The sequence below is a fragment of the Psammomys obesus genome, unplaced genomic scaffold (genome assembly GCF_907164565.1).
Source record: "Psammomys obesus unplaced genomic scaffold, mPsaObe1.curated_primary_1811, whole genome shotgun sequence".
Classification (NCBI taxonomy): domain Eukaryota; kingdom Metazoa; phylum Chordata; class Mammalia; order Rodentia; family Muridae; genus Psammomys; species Psammomys obesus.
The window spans coordinates 33,640,845-33,656,473 of record NW_026596069.1 but is presented as its reverse complement, the minus strand read 5'-3'; the positions used below and the strand labels follow the sequence as shown (position 1 = coordinate 33,656,473).

The following is a 15,629-nucleotide window of genomic DNA, read 5'->3' as shown; positions in this document are numbered from 1 at the left end:
TTCCTCTTCCTAACCCTACCTTCTTTCCTATCATGTTATATTATTTATAAGGAAAATAAGAGTTGTTTTTTTCTACCTGTTTATAAAAGTACATTATTTTTTTTCCTTTTTTTTTAAAAAAATAAAATGTAGAGACCTACAGTTTAGTTCTGAAAGGCTTACATAATCTCTGCACTATATTTAGTTTGGTCTTTGTTCCTCTATATTTTCCTTTGTTAATACTATTTTGACAACTTATTTGTAGAGAGATTTATATTGTACAGTTTTGTGATTTTCTTTTATTCAGCATTGCATATTGGATATTTTCTACAGAAATATGTGTAACCCAGAGCTTAGTTTTATCCAGACAGGTTTGGGGATCATTAGTTGTCTAAAGTCAGGCTCCTATACTTTTCCGTATTTTTCTAGGTCACTTCCATTAACAACTGTGTGTTGCCAATTTCCAGATCTTTATCTCAGAAGCCTCTCTGCATTCCAGGTCCTTAACATTCAACAACAGCCTCTTGGATATCTCCTTCAGGATGTTCTCAAGGTACTTCAAACAGTAGTCTAAAAGTGTTTCCTTTCTTCTACTACTCTTGCCTGTGATGGTCCATTGGTCTACCCAGTCACCCACAGTGAGACCCTGTTGTTAATTCTAGCCTTCTGCTTTGTTTCAGTCTCTAAAAGTTATGATTCTTTAGCTATTTTTCTCTTCTTTTTCATCTTCACCTCAGTCTCTGCTCATGCCCTCATTGTCTCTCACCCTAGCAATTTTAGATGTTTTATTAATGTTTGTTTTCTTATCAATCTCCCCAGTTGCTACCATTTTTTTAAAAAACCATGAAGGCTTGAAACTATTTTTAAAAGTATAAAAATTTGTAGCCTGGCGCAGTGCCGCACACCTATAATCCCATCACTCAAGGAGGCAGAGGCAGGCAGATCTCTGTGAGTTCAAGGCCAGCCTGGTCTACAAAGAGAGTCCAGGACAGCCAAGGCTACACAGAGAAACCCTGTCACAAAAAACAAAAACAAAAACCCCAAAATAATAATAATAAAATAAGAGTTTGGAAGTGTGAGAGTACATAAATGGTCAAGTTAGTAAAAATATCTCATCATCATTGGGCTGGCGTGATGGCCTAGTGGTAAAGGTGCCTGCAGCCAAAGTCTGACAACCTAGGGAAGTTGATCTGAAGATACACGTGATAGGACAGAGTTAGCTTCTGAAGGGTTTCTTCTGCCTTCACAGCTATACAAATAAATACATAGAAGTAAATAAATAAAGCTCATTTTCATGATAGGAGATTAAAAACAAACCTTGAAATGCTACTCCACATAAAATTTAAAATGAGAGCATATCATACATTTGTTTGTTTGTTCAACTCTTATAATAGCTCACTAGCCCCAAAGTACATTCTATTTGGTAGAAATGAGGAAATCTACAGGTTAGTAGTGGTTCATGTTAAAGGGTCTCAATGTAAAGTATTTGCATTGTCATACCTTTTACAAATTGTTACATTGTATTGTTTCTTGTATTTTTGGCACTTCAAATAATATAATGCTTAAAGTAGTGTGTTGCTATGTTGAGGCACTCTATAAATGTTCCTTAATGGGTTTTTTGCTTTGTTTTTAAAAATCCTTTGATTTTTGCTAGTGAAAATCCGTTTTTAGAACATTTGGTAATGTTGTTTCTTCCTTTCTTTTCTTCTTTCTTTATTTCTTATATTTTATTTTGATATTTTGAGACAGTTTCTCTGTGTAGCCCTGGTTGCCCTTATATTCACTCTGTAGACTATCCTGGCCTTGATCTCACAGAGATCCTCGTACCTCTGCCTCCTGAATGCTGGGATCAAAGCCAATCGGGCCACTACTGATGGGTTTGTTTTTTATTTTTATTTTTTTTAAATACATTCTATATTCAGAGGTTTTTGGGTTTTTTTTTTTTTTCCTCTTTTAACTATATATGTACTTTTACTGGTTTTGTGAGAGAGTATTTTACTATGTAGTGCTGGCTAGCCTAGAATTTGCTATGTAGATCAGATTGGCTGGTATTGAAATTGTCATGAGCCTCCTGCCTGTTTTTCCTGAGTACTGGGATTATAAGCATATGTTGTCACTCCTGGCCTATTCTTTTTACCAATATTTTAATTTTTCTATTTTTGTCAAAGGGATAACTAGTCTGATGCTTGTACCTTTAATCCTAGTATTCAAGAGGCAGAGATAGACAGATCTTTCTGAGTCAAGACCAGCCTGATGTACGTAGCAAGTTCTGAGCCAACTAGGGCTATATAAGTGAGGTATGTTTTAAAAAGGGGGTGGGGTAATCATAAAGCTTTACATAAATACATAAAGATTTAGATGGTACTAGAGATTTATAATGAAAAACCCAGTTACCCTTTCTTGCTCTTCTTACTCAGAATCCTACTCTACAGAGAAGCCCATCTCTGTCTAGGCTCCCTGTGTGAATCATAGAATACAGAAACATATTTCAGCAACTATTCTCAATTTTCCCATGGTTGATACAAATAATAATTTACATTATTATAATAATAATTACAAATGAATGAAGTTAATTTGTTACTAGAAGTAGATGCCTTAGAGCCATGAAAACTAATTCTCTCACAAAACTGAGGCAGCTTCAGTGCCCATGACTTCAATTTTTTTTTTTAATTCCAGATGTTTAAGTAACATATTCCTTGTATAGTTCTCCTCTCCTCACTCCTACCCTACTCTAGTTTGGATACCATTTTGTATCATAAGATATAGGAGTTACATTTGCTGCATCCACCTTCCTTTAAACATTACAGTGCACATTCTTTCACCTTGTGTTCTCAAGCTAGTTACATGTTAACTTTGAGTTACTGTGTGTTTATATCACTATGTAATTACTGTTTTTCTAGAGTTACAAGTGACCTTAATTTTCTGTGTCTACCTCTCATGCATCTTTCATGCATCGTTGTGAATATATTTTATATCTTTATCTGTTTGTTTGTTTTTCCATACAGTGTTTCTGTGTAGTCCTGGCTGTCCTGGAACTTGCTTTCTTGACCAGCCTCACCTTAACCTCAAAGACCCACCTGCCTCTGCCTCTTGAATGCTGGGACTAAAAGTCATGCACCACCATGCCTGGCTCCTATCTGTTTTTCATGTGTAGTTTGTATTCTTTGGGATTTTAACTGCTCTGACAAGTACTTAGACAATGTTATTCAGCTCTGAGTAGATTCAAATGTATCCAGGAATCTCTTTGTTTTGGAGTGTCTTTCATAGGATGTCTGGTACCTTGCTTCTGTCTCTGGACCTGCTATATAGCAGTTTTCCTTGGCTACCATTTTATGATCTTATATGAATTCTGTTTGTCTCTCTCTGATGAATAGCTTGTTTCCTAAATTTCAAGTCTTCATGTTCTTTGGAGTCTGCCTCATATTTGTAGATCACATCTTTCAGTATATTTAACAGTATTTCAGCTATCACATTTGATTGATGCTTCACTGTTATGTTTAGAATCTTAGAGGCATAGCTTGGACATTTCCTTGCTCCGTCATTACTATTGAGAAGTCTGATGCCAGAGTGATGATCATGATCAGCCCTGTTAACTTTTCTCTGGAAACCCTTGTGTTTACTCTGCATACCTCATTTGGTGGGCACCAATAACGACATTGAACATGGGACGGAGGGATGGTTCATCAGTGAAGAGGACTGACTACTCTTTAAGAGGACACAGGTTTAGTTCCCAGCACATGGTGCCTTATAGCTCTCTATAACTCCAGGGAATCTGACACCTCATCGGCTACTCATGTGATACATAGACATACATACAGGCAAAACATCTTACGGTAAAATAACAACAAAAAATTTTTTGAGAAAAAAAAGACACCAAATATATGAGTGAATGAAATACTAGTCCCATCCTCTGAATGTTTAAATTCCAGAGAAAGCTGCCCCAGATGGTACAGTAAATGTAGTAAGTACCTTACATATCGCCCTGCAAGGACGTAGAGTAAGAGTTCTGTGCTAGTGTCTTGTAAGTCTTTTTGATTTTTGTCAGGTATACAGTGAGAGGTGGTATAAACTTATGTGGGTGTTTTCAAGTGCTGATTCACTTGGTTTTGTTATGTAGTATCATATGGGTAACTATTCCCGTGAAACATCTACTGTGTTCTTCAGCCCGCTCCAGCCCTCCCCAGTTCCAAACTATTGACAATCACTGATAAGTTCATTATTTTTGTAGTCCAACTTTTCTAGTATGTTACATAATCAGATCAGAGAGTAAATATAGTTTCTTCTACTTACTGATACGTGTTTAGAGATCATTATTGTGTTTTAGTGGCTTGGTAACACGTCACTAAATAATAATATGTACCATGTTTTATTTATTCATGTGCCTATGGAAGACACATGCTTGGGGTTGCTTCCACCTTTTGGTGGTTGTGAATGAAGCTACTCACATGCTTTCTTTTCCAAGTGGTGGTGTACACCTGTAACAGGAGTACTGGAGAAGTAGAGTTGAGAGGATCAGAAGTTCAAGGACATCCTTGGGTATGTATTGAGTTAAGGGCATTCTGGGCTAGATGAGACCCTGTCAACAATCCAAACAAATGACAATTTTATTTTATTATTTTATATTTTTTGTTTTCCAATACAGGGTTTCTCTGTGCAGCTTTGGCTGTCCTGGACTTGCTTTGTAGACCAGGCTGGCCTTGAACTCAGAGATCCACCTGCCTCTGCCTCCCCAGCTACTGGGATTACAGGCATGTGCCATGTGCCCAGCTCAAATAACAATTTTTAAAAAGAGCAAAGCAATAAATACAACACAATGCATAAATGAGTAAAGTAGTTGCTAGCTACAATCCCAGTACTCTTTAGTTATCATTTTTCTTCTAGTTCTATTTTATAATAAATTGTTTATTTTTTCAATATAGCTTCCCAAATTGGAAGTTTAAATTGTTGAGTTCAAGTTTTGCTTCTTTTTAACAATACATTTAATCCTGTTAGTGTGTCTGATGGAAAAACTGTTTTTATTGTGATTCTCAAGCCTCTTGAATTTTTTAAGATTTCCACTGTTGACTTTGTGATCAGCTGTTGTTCCCATATTTTCCTTTTGTGTTCCTGTTTCATAGTTGCATAGATACTTCTTTCTTTCAGAATATGCTTTGCTGTTTTTTCCCCCTGCATTGTCTCTTCTTCCAAATTCCTTTTATTGGCTTAATCTCTGTGTTTTTTGTAAATTTCTGTGTGTATGGTGTAATGGTATATTTGACAATGGAAACAGGCTTTATTGAATTAGGATGCCACATTGTTATTGACAGTACTACTGAAATGTACCTTGATTTAATCTTGTTATGAGCATAATGTTGTAACTTTGAAAATGACCTTTTCTTTCTGGCTGCTCTTATCTTTGGAGTTTAGTTGTTTCCCTGTATTGTGCTTAAAAGTGTGAATTTCTGGTGTGTGTGTGTGTGTGTGTGTGTGTGTTACGATGTATTACTTTTATCTGTTGGATTTTTGTTAATTCTGAAAAAAAATTTTGGGCATTGCCTTCAAATGAAATTTCCCCATGCTCTTTTCCCTTATAGGACTCTATTCTTCTATTATTGGGTCTCTCAATTTCTGTTTTACACTTATCTCTCCTTCTTTTCTCTATGCTTCTTTTTAGGTAATAGTGCTCATTGTACTCTCCATGCTGAATCACCTGTAGCCTTAGTTCATGCTTCTCAATTATAATAGTTATTTTAAAAAGCATTCTGATCTCCTGTTCATTCTCTATTCTAGGCAACATTTAAAAGTTTTTAATTATCTATATTCTTTTGTTTGTACATTTTTTTTTTTTTTTACAAAATTTGCATTGATTGCTTTAGAAAAATGAGACTTGTAAACACTTTGGAGGTGTTTTTTTTTGCTTCTTTTTTTAACTAGTCATTTACAACAGACTTCTTAAAGAACATAGTCTTTCTAGATTAATTTATATAATTGCCTTGTTTTTAAATCTCATTCAGCTGTCTTTAGATGACTGAATTTCCTACAAACATGCTGTTAGTTTCAGGTTTGATTAGATTCAGGCTCATGTTCAGTGTGATGGTGTTCTTTCACATTATTGATGGTGAAAGTAATCATTAGTTTGCAATGAATTGACTCAACCCTAACATGAAGTTCCCCATCACACTTCTCCTCTAAAGTCTTAATATTCATTGGTAACAATTTCTTAGCCCATTTATTGCATTAGGGGCTATGAAAAGATATATTTTTAAATGTAAATCCTTCTGCATTTATTTACCAGAATTCTTACCTAAAGAACATTCCCTTGGCACTGTTGTATTATTTGGAAGTGTATTCTGTAAATAAATGAAGGTTTAATTCTGCTATTTTTCTAATTCATTAATTTTCAAGTACCTTAGCAACCTCCAGTAGGTGAGATGCTTTGATTTTGAGCTTACTGTTACTATGATTGTTTGGTTTTTAAATTTTATTTGGTTTGTTTTCAGTTTCCTGTGTGCTCTTCATTATTTTGATGTTCACCTGTGCCATTTAAGTGAGAAAGAGCCCCTTAGCTTGGATTTTTTCCTTCTGATGTTGGTCACTGTCAGATTCTTGCAGTGTTTTAAGTTTATTTAGTAGAGTTTCTGCCTCAGCTATGTCACAGATCTTTTCATAAAGCTAATGTTAGTTTTTGTTTGTATATAGTATATTTATATTACTCGACTTTTAATATTTAAGTATTTGTAGTTTTTTACTGGTTGTTTTTTTTTTTTTTTACTTCTCTGTTATTAATTGTTTAAAAATCCATAAAACTGTCCGGAGAGAAAGGTCAGTGAGTGGGAAAGAGTGGCTTGCCATGCAGGATTAGACTTGAATTTAAGTTATAGTAACCATGGTAAAGCCAGGCGTGGCTGTGTGTACCTGTAACCCCAACATTGTGGGACGGGTGGATTCTCGGAGCTTGCTGGCAAGCCCACTTGACTGAAATGGTGGCCTTGCGGTTCAGTAAGAGACCCTGTCTTAATTCAGTATGGAGAGAGAGATAGAGGAAGGTAGGCATTGTCCACTCTGCTCTACACTTGCTACTTACGTGCATGCGTCACCCCACCGCTACTCCCACCCCCATTCCAATACAGTAGCTTGTGTGTGAAGATGTTGGGTTGTAGAAGTTGGCTTTCATATCATTTTAATGTAGAGACCATTTTTCTACCTAAGTTATGGAAAAGAAGTACTGTTTAATTTTCTTTTTGTTTCTACTTCAGTAGTTGTATTGACACAGAGGGCATAATATTTGTATGGTAGAAAATTAAATATAATATTGCACTTTTTATTTTCTAGACATACAAAAATTAAATCCTGAGTAGCCTACAGGGAGGATGGACAGTTACTTTAAAGCAGCGGTCAGTGACTTGGACAAACTTCTTGATGATTTTGAGCAGAACCCAGGTTTGTTGGTTTTCTACTTTGCTACTAGAATCTTAAAATGTTTCTTTAACAAAAATTGGATTTCAATCTTGGTCACATTGCTATAGTCTTTAAAAAACTTGCTTGTTTCATTATAATGTATAAGTATATCCTTACAGTAGGATCAATAGCCAGAAATAAAAGTCATTTTGTAGATAGAAACTTAGAAGAAAATTTTTATGAGGAAGCTAAAAACAATTTGATAGAGCTTTGTAAGATGAAATGTCATTACTAAGACGATATTTCCTCAGAACAAAGTGAGGAAATGGGAGGGCTATCTTAGTTAGATTTCTGTGATAAAACATTGTGATAAAACACTGAGACCAAGATTGACCTGGGGAAGGAAGGGATTGTTTCACCTCCCAGTATATAGTTTATCATGAAGGGAAGTCAGGGGAGGAGCTCAAGGCAGGAACTGAAGCAAACACTTCAGAGCAATAATGCTTACTGGTTTGTTCCTCATGGCTTGTTCCTTACTTTTTAATACAACCCACAATCATCTGGCTAGGAATAGTACCACCCACAGTGAGTTGGGCCCTTTCACATAAACTATTAATCAAGGTAAAGGTCTGCAGGCCAGGTGGAGACATCTTTTTTTTTTTTAATTGAGGTTCTTTTTCCCAGACTTTAGTTTTGTTTACAAAAATCTAATATGGACAATGACAAAATAAAAGTAGCTAAAGATAAGATTTGCTCATCAGCCTTTTCTGATTTGGTTTACAGTGCAGCTGAGTTATTGACAGTGTTTCTGTCATCTTATGACAACTGCATTACAAAGTAAAACTACAGGGTGGGAGTGCTGGTGATCACCTTTAATCCTAACATTTGGGAGGCAGAGGCAGGTGGATCTCTGTGAGTTCAGTCTGGTCTACAAAGAGAGTACCGGGCAGCCAGGGCCACACAGAGAAACCCTGCCTTGGGGAGAAAAGAAAAGAAATAAAAACTAGAACAGTTCAGAGCAAATTAAAAAAAAAAAATCAATGTAAAGTTCTAGAAAGCATATCTTCATAATCTTGATTTAATTTGGATCGTCTTGATAACTTTATGCTTCTGTTTTTCACTAGATAAACAAGATTATCTCGAAGATGCACAGAATGTATATGCTTCTAACCACTGTTCAGTTTCTTCAGAGTTGGCTTCTCCACAGCAAGCATCACTGCTGCCAAAGGACCAAAGATGCATTTGTAGTTGTGCCTCATCAGAAACGTGCTGTGAAACAAATGATACTTTTCTCAAAGAAAAACCTCACGAGGGGTTAACCTCTAAACAGAATGAAAAAAACGTAGCGGGACTTGATCTTCTTTCTTCTGTGGATGCTAGTACTTCAGATGAGATCCAGCCTTCATGTATGAGACGGTGTAGTAAGCCTGTTTGTGACCTGATAAGTGACATGGGTAACTTAGTACATACCACCAATAGTGAAGAAGACATTAAAAAGCTGTTGCCTGATGACTCCAGTGCAGACACAGTTTCAGAGGCTTTGACTGGATTGGATTTGTCTTCAGTTTCAGATACTCTGGATATTCCTTCAGTAAACCATGGTAGTGATGTCAGAGAAGAACAGAATAATATCAGCTCTGGCTTACAAAACGGAGACATTAGTAGGATCAAAGAATTGGGTATAAAAGTAGACGCAGCACTTTCTGATTCTTGTAAATACAGTGGAGCAGAAAATTTAAAGGATCAAAATGTCTCTAATGGGTTAAAAGCAATTGATTTTGACATGTCATCTGCTTTGACTAAACTAAGTTCTGAAACATCTAATACCAAAGATAACTCACAATATAAGAGGCTGCCAGGTGAACTGTTAAAAGATGATGGCTGTGTGGCAGAAGAGAAAGTAGGTGTGGCAATTGTTAACACAGAGTATTTAGAAGAAGGAGGTAACACAATTGCTATGCCTTGCAAACTTCCAAAAAATGAAGGGATATCCCTAAGTGACAAAGATTCAAAAGATGAAAGTTTCGAGTTACCTGACTTTTCCTTCCAGGAAAATAGAACTTCTGTGTTCATGAAAGAATCTGTAACAGAAGACTCAAGAAACTTGGACTTTAGAGATAATAATGATGTAGTGCAGGCTTCCTCTTCACCTCTACATGTTTCACGGGAAAATGTGCCTTCTTCACTGTCCTGCCTTTCATTGTCTGGGGCTCTGTGTGGATCATTGATTGACACTAGTGTGCATGGTGCTTGTGTACTTCCCGATGAGTGTGAGGATCAGAACAATGATGGAATGACTGCACAGGAAGAAACACTAGTGAGTGCTGCCTTAGATGGTGGGCTTTTCAGGGAGACAGGGCTGCTGAAAAAGGAAACATATAAGAGCGTGTTTCTTCAGCCAGCAAGTGAAAAGAAAGGGGATGGAAAGGTTGAGCTTGAGCAGGGGCCAGTCGGTGAGTTTTTGGAGTACCCTGAGGACACTGACTCTTCTACAGCTCCAGAGTCTCAAATGGCACTCTCAGATGCTGTGAATGCCCCAGAGTCTCTTGACGGATGTGAAGCTCTCCCTTTCTCTAACAGAGATATGGATGGGGATGAGTTAGATTACTTTAATATTGATGAAAGCATGAGAAGTGGCACATTAATTAGTGATGCTGAGCTCGATGCTTTTCTGAAGGAACAGTGTCTTCAGAGCTCTAACACAATGTCTTTTGAAGAAAATGCAAATGAGTCACAATCTCAGATGAATCCAATAGATATGAAAGGATTAAATGATGAAAATGCTGGTGATAAATACTTCAATGCTGAAGCAGCAACTGTTGATGGAAATGGAGGTGTTGTGATTTGTGCAACAATTGATAAAGAAGACACAGTAGAAAATGGTGGTCTTTCCATAGAAGAAAAAAGCACAATTCCAACTGAAAGAGAGCTATCTTCCAGTAAGTCTGACATAATGAATGACTTGCCCGTCCCTAGTATTAACACCCAAGCTGTTGGAGGGGCTAGACCCAAGCAGCTGCTTAGCCTTCCTCCAGGGACAAGGAGCTCCAAGGAACTGAATAAACCAGATGTTCCACATGTGCCAGAAAGTGAGCTGAGCACAGCAAATGTTACTGTTGCCTCCACTTGCTCTGATGATCATCTGCCTGATTCTCAGGCTAGCTTCAACTCCAATTACATTGACATAGAAAGTAATTTTGAAGGTGGATCCAGTTTTGTAACTGCAAACAAGGATTCTCAGCCTCAAAACATTTGCAAACAAGGCTTTGTTTTGGGCCAGAAACAACCTACGTGGGTTCCTGATTCTGAAGCTCCAAACTGTATGAACTGCCAAGTCAAATTCACTTTTACAAAACGGCGACACCACTGCCGCGCATGTGGGAAGGTAAGTTATAGAAATCTTGGCTTTTTAATCTTAGTGATTAAAACTAGTGATTAAAACTAGGTCCTCACACATCAAACTCTTTCTGAGGTACTTCTCTATCTTCAAGTGTTTATGCTCTCTGATACTGATAAATCAGGGATTCCAAGCTTAGTGGATCCACCCTTTGTCCTTTACAGCCAGTTTCCTGATCATTGCCTAGGAAAACACTGGAAAGCTAGTGGGCTTTAGAATCCCATACTTGACCTTGATTGTATTCTAAGGAAATTGTCTTTAAAATTGGTGTGCTTACAACCAAAGACCATGCATGGATGGACCTAGGCCCTCTACACATATGTATCCAGAGGGCAGCTTGGTTTTCATTTAGGTCCCCTAGAAAGGGGAGTGTGAGCTGTCTCTAACAAGGTCTCTTTTGCATGCTTTTCAATCACTTCCCCCTGGAGGAGCTGCCTTGCCAGGATACTGTGAAAGAGGAAGTGCTTAGTCCTGATGCAACTGGATGTGCTGGGGTGGCCACTCCCCTTTTCTGAGGGGCAGGAGAGGGGAGGGACCAGGAAGAGATCAGAGACAGGGTTACAATTGAGCCGTAAAGTTGATAGATAGATAGATAGATAGATAGATAGATAGATAGATAGATAGATAGATAGATAGATAGATAGTTAGTTAGTTTTTTATGGCACCTTCAGTACAATGTTGGTTTCAGATCAGACTACAGTATTTTAGCAAAGTAATGTCCAGCTTATGAAAACCAGGCTCATTCTCACTGAGTTATATACTTAGCTGCTACAGGAAGCTTTTTAAATGATAGACATATTTATTGAGGATAGCTTTTATTGCCTTTCTGTTAACATAATTGATTCAAAATTTCTCCTTATCAGAGATATGATTATAAATAACAAAATAGTCATTGTATTAGAGTTCTCTAGAGAAACATGTATGTTTGCTTGTTTTTTGAGACAGGGTCTCTCTGTTTCATTGGCTTTCCTGGAACTTTCTCTGTAGACCTAGCTGGCCTTGAACTCACAGAGATCTACCTGCCTCTGCCTCCCAAGTGCTGGGATTGAAGGCATGCACCACCACTGCCCAGCATTAGCATATATATTTATATGTAAATGTCTGTGTTCCTGTACTTATAAAGGGAGTCATTAGATTTGATGCTAGGAGGCCGATTAGTCCAACAGTGGTTATCTGCATGTTGTAGTAGCTGCTTAGTTCAGGAAGCTGGGAGCCTTTGAGCAAAGTGATGGTGGTGGGGAACCAACTATGTAGTCCTGTCTGGTGCTGGAATCTCCCTGGATAGTCATCGTGTGGCTGAGGAAGCTGGAATCTGTTGTCCATAAATGATGGCAGCAGCAGTCCATACATTTGCTCAGGAAGAACATAGCTTGTTTTCACTGGCTGCCTTTCCGTTCCACTTTTATGCTTGCCAGGCCCCTTTTATGCTTTGGACATTGCTGCTCAAATCCAGAGTATGTCTTCCCCCTTAATTGTCATTCTTTTTGTCACTCTAGTCTGGTAACACCCTCACAGACAAACCCAGAACTCCTAAGCATTTCTCATTCCACTTAACATTGACAGTCAAGATTAACTATCATACTTAAAGATCATTAAATAATTGTATGTATGATTATGGTGATTAGAAAATGAATCATTTAATAAAGTAAGTTTTAGCTAATTAGGTTTTGAGCTTCTATCCCCCTGCCTCTATGGGTTTAAATATACTTGAGAGAAAAACAAATTTAGTATTTTATTTTTTACAGGTATTTTGTGGTGTCTGTTGTAACAGGAAATATAAGCTTCAATATCTTGAAAAGGAAGCAAGAATATGTGTAATCTGCTATGAGACTATTAATAAAGGTGAGTATTAGCCTGACATGTTTTCGTCCTCTAAATGAGCATATATATGGATTGTGACAAAGATAAACTATTTTCTTAAGGCAAGGACCTAGTGTTGACTTATCTGACTTAGGTGGGACATTCCAAGGCTTGGTTTCTCTTTTTGCTCTACTCTCACAATTAAAACTACCAGTATGGAAAGGAAACATTCAGGTTCTGGAGTGGCAGTTCATTACCTTTTAACAGGTACCAAGTTCCTAAGTGCTGCATTTCATCTGCCTACTGTTTCATCATCACTGTCATCTGCATCATCTTAATGGAAACAGTCATAAGAGCACCTTGTTGGTGCTCAATATTATATATTAATGTTACAAGGCCAGATAGTAGTTCTTACCCATTAGACAATCACCTGAAATGAGAATGAAAGATAAGATATTATATATGATTTTATAAACACATAGGGCTGCCATGCTGTGTGCACATTTTGGTTTCATCTTTTAACCTTCTCAGTTTTAGAATGCTCCGTGTGTGCTTCCCATTGTTTCTTGGCTCTCTAGCTAGTTTCCATTTTTAGCAGTGGTCTTGATGGTCTTTTTTTGAGTTCCCACAAATTGTGTATGTGTGTATGTGTTTGTGTGCTATACTGTACTTTTACCCTTAAATACATGTCTGCTCTTTTGAGTAGTTCTTGCATTTTCAAAAAATTGTTGACCGTTTAATTCCCAACAAAAATTACTTGACCTTTTTTTGACCAGGCCTGTGAACTAGCTCCTATTAGCCAGGAGAATAAATACCTGATAATAATTTGTTTTTCTCTTTTGAATGAAGATAATTTTTTTCAGCAATTCTCCAAAAAGCTCTGATGTGAGTCTGTTAGCCTGAGGTAAGCTGTTCTACTCCCTGCTGTTGACCTATATTCTGGAAGATAATAGAACATAACTTAAAAGATGTTTTATGTTATCGCCATTGTTTATGAAGAAGCTACATGCTTATAGTTGCTTTTCTTCTTTTACTGTTTCTATAGCTACTTGCACAAGCAGTTTGCTAGAATTCAAATTTTAGAGCAAGTTCCCCATAAGTTTCTACTTAAAAAGTCATGAAAATTTAAGTTGACAGAGGAGACATTCTGACTGTAGAGTTCAAGAGAGAGGAGAATATGCTCATTAAAGAGATTTAATAGAACACTGAGATAAAAAAATATAATGTATAGGAATGGACATGTAGCTCAATGGTAGAATGCTTGCCTAGCATATGCAAGACCATGACTTTAATTCCCATCAACACACACAATGTATTGTGGAATGAATTCATTAGATACCTGCTTTATTCTGTTTCAGTGTTTTACATTGTTTAATTTAGAGTGCTATTAGTGATTACATACTATAAGAAAACGTTAACTATAGGCTAGAAAATGATGGAAGTGATCATTTAACCAGTGCTGTCAGTCTTGAAAAGATAAATTCAAAGAAGGAATGGAAGACTGAGTAGAAATTATGGACAGTGAGAAAGCTGCTGAGATTGCTTGAGTGTTAGCAGCATGTGAATGCTGTCGGGTAGATTTGGAATCCAGAGTATAAACCTCTATGTGGATTGTACTGGCTAGTGAGAGTGATTTCCAAGAGTGCTGTTATTTTATGATATTTAGGAAGATTGTAGCAGTAACAGCACTTAGTTTGGGGAAGTGCTGAAGATAACATTGCCAGTACTATTCCTTTTTCTTATTAAAAATTATTCAGTGATATTTAGGCACTATTTTGTGTTCTAGAGCTCCAGCTGAGAACAAAATGTTCTGTTGACTGGACTTTTTGAATGTGGAGATGAATGGGTCGTAAACAGAGAGGCTGTCAGATGGTGATAACACCCTCAACTTAAAGTCAAAACATACAAAGATAGAGATAGGTCAGTAGCTGTAATAAGGCTTTGTAATATAATATGATGTGTGACTAGGGACTTGAAAGAAGTTGAATGTATCTGTGAGAACATTCTAGGCAGAGGAAAGAGCAAGCAGCCTAAGCTATACTTGCTTAACTTGAAGAACAAGGAGGTACAGGCTCATAGTCAGTGAATTGTACTGAAACATGACGCTAGGGATGTAGAGCCTACAGGACCTGTCATTTAGACAATTTTTACTCTAGTTAGACAGCCATAAAGGCTGGGGGTGATTGTGCAGGCCTTTAATCCCAGCACTCAGGAGGCAGAGGCAGGTGGATCTCTGAGTTCAAAGCCGGCCTGGTCCACAGAGTGAGTTCCAGGACAGCCAGGGCTACACAGAGAAACCCTGTCTCAAAAACAAATGGGGGGAGGAGATAAAAAAGCTATAATGAATTTAAACTGAGGATTAAGGAAATACTCATTTAGGTCTTAAAGATTCACTCTGGAGTATATTGCTAGTAGATTGTAGGAGTAAAAGAGAAAAATCAAAGACACTTGTACTCAATAAAGATGATTTTCTGTAGTAGATATCAAGCATACACCAATTAAAATATTAAAATAACTGATCAAAGTAAAGTGCTGCCAACTAAAGAAAGCCTGTACTCCAAGATGTACTTGGACATCTTTGCCAAGTGTTACTTTCTCTTTATTGGCCATTTATTTCTTTTTCCTTATAACTTGAAGAATCAAATACTTATTATAGCTTACTAGGAAGTTCAAAAACATGAGTTTTTAATACTCTTCTTTCCCCTTTATAGCTCAGGCATTTGAAAGGATGATGAGTCCAGGTGGTTCTTGTCTTCAGTCTAGTCAATCTAATGAATGTGACACTGCCCAGCCACTTCAAGAGACCCAAACGTCCAGTATACCTTCTCCTACAACTTTGCCCATCTCAGCACTGAAACAACCAAATGTTGAAGGTAACCAGAATAAGCTGCTTTAGTATACACCAAGCTTACGTTATTCAAATAGAAATGCCCTAGTAGTCAAGATCAAGACAGGAAAGAGAAATTCGTTAAATCAGGATGGATTTACACTGAGAATTGGTTATAGGTGTATGTTGGAGACTAGCAACAAGCTCAGAAGTTTCAGAGACAAATAACTGCAGAAAGCAGGGGAGAAG

At 37.2% G+C, this 15,629-nt stretch overlaps 1 protein-coding gene across 6 annotated transcripts in view; it reads left to right on the top strand.

Moving 5' to 3' along the window:
• The window catches only part of Zfyve16 (zinc finger FYVE-type containing 16), a 42,618-nt gene that overhangs the window by 2,808 nt on the left and 24,181 nt on the right, over positions 1 to 15,629 (top strand). The window contains exons 2-7 of one of the 6 annotated variants that reach the window (XM_055625424.1): positions 479 to 532; positions 4,442 to 4,515; positions 7,291 to 7,398; positions 8,481 to 10,741; positions 12,499 to 12,595; positions 15,265 to 15,426. In XM_055625424.1, coding sequence (XP_055481399.1) covers positions 7,329 to 7,398; positions 8,481 to 10,741; positions 12,499 to 12,595; positions 15,265 to 15,426 — 2,590 coding nt within the window. In that variant the 5' untranslated portion in view covers positions 479 to 532; positions 4,442 to 4,515; positions 7,291 to 7,328. Of the gene's footprint in view, positions 1 to 408; positions 533 to 4,441; positions 4,516 to 7,290; positions 7,399 to 8,480; positions 10,742 to 12,498; positions 12,596 to 15,264; positions 15,427 to 15,629 lie in introns of those variants that run through there. The other 5 variants (XM_055625421.1, XM_055625423.1, XM_055625425.1 and 2 more) reach the window with 5 other exon arrangements.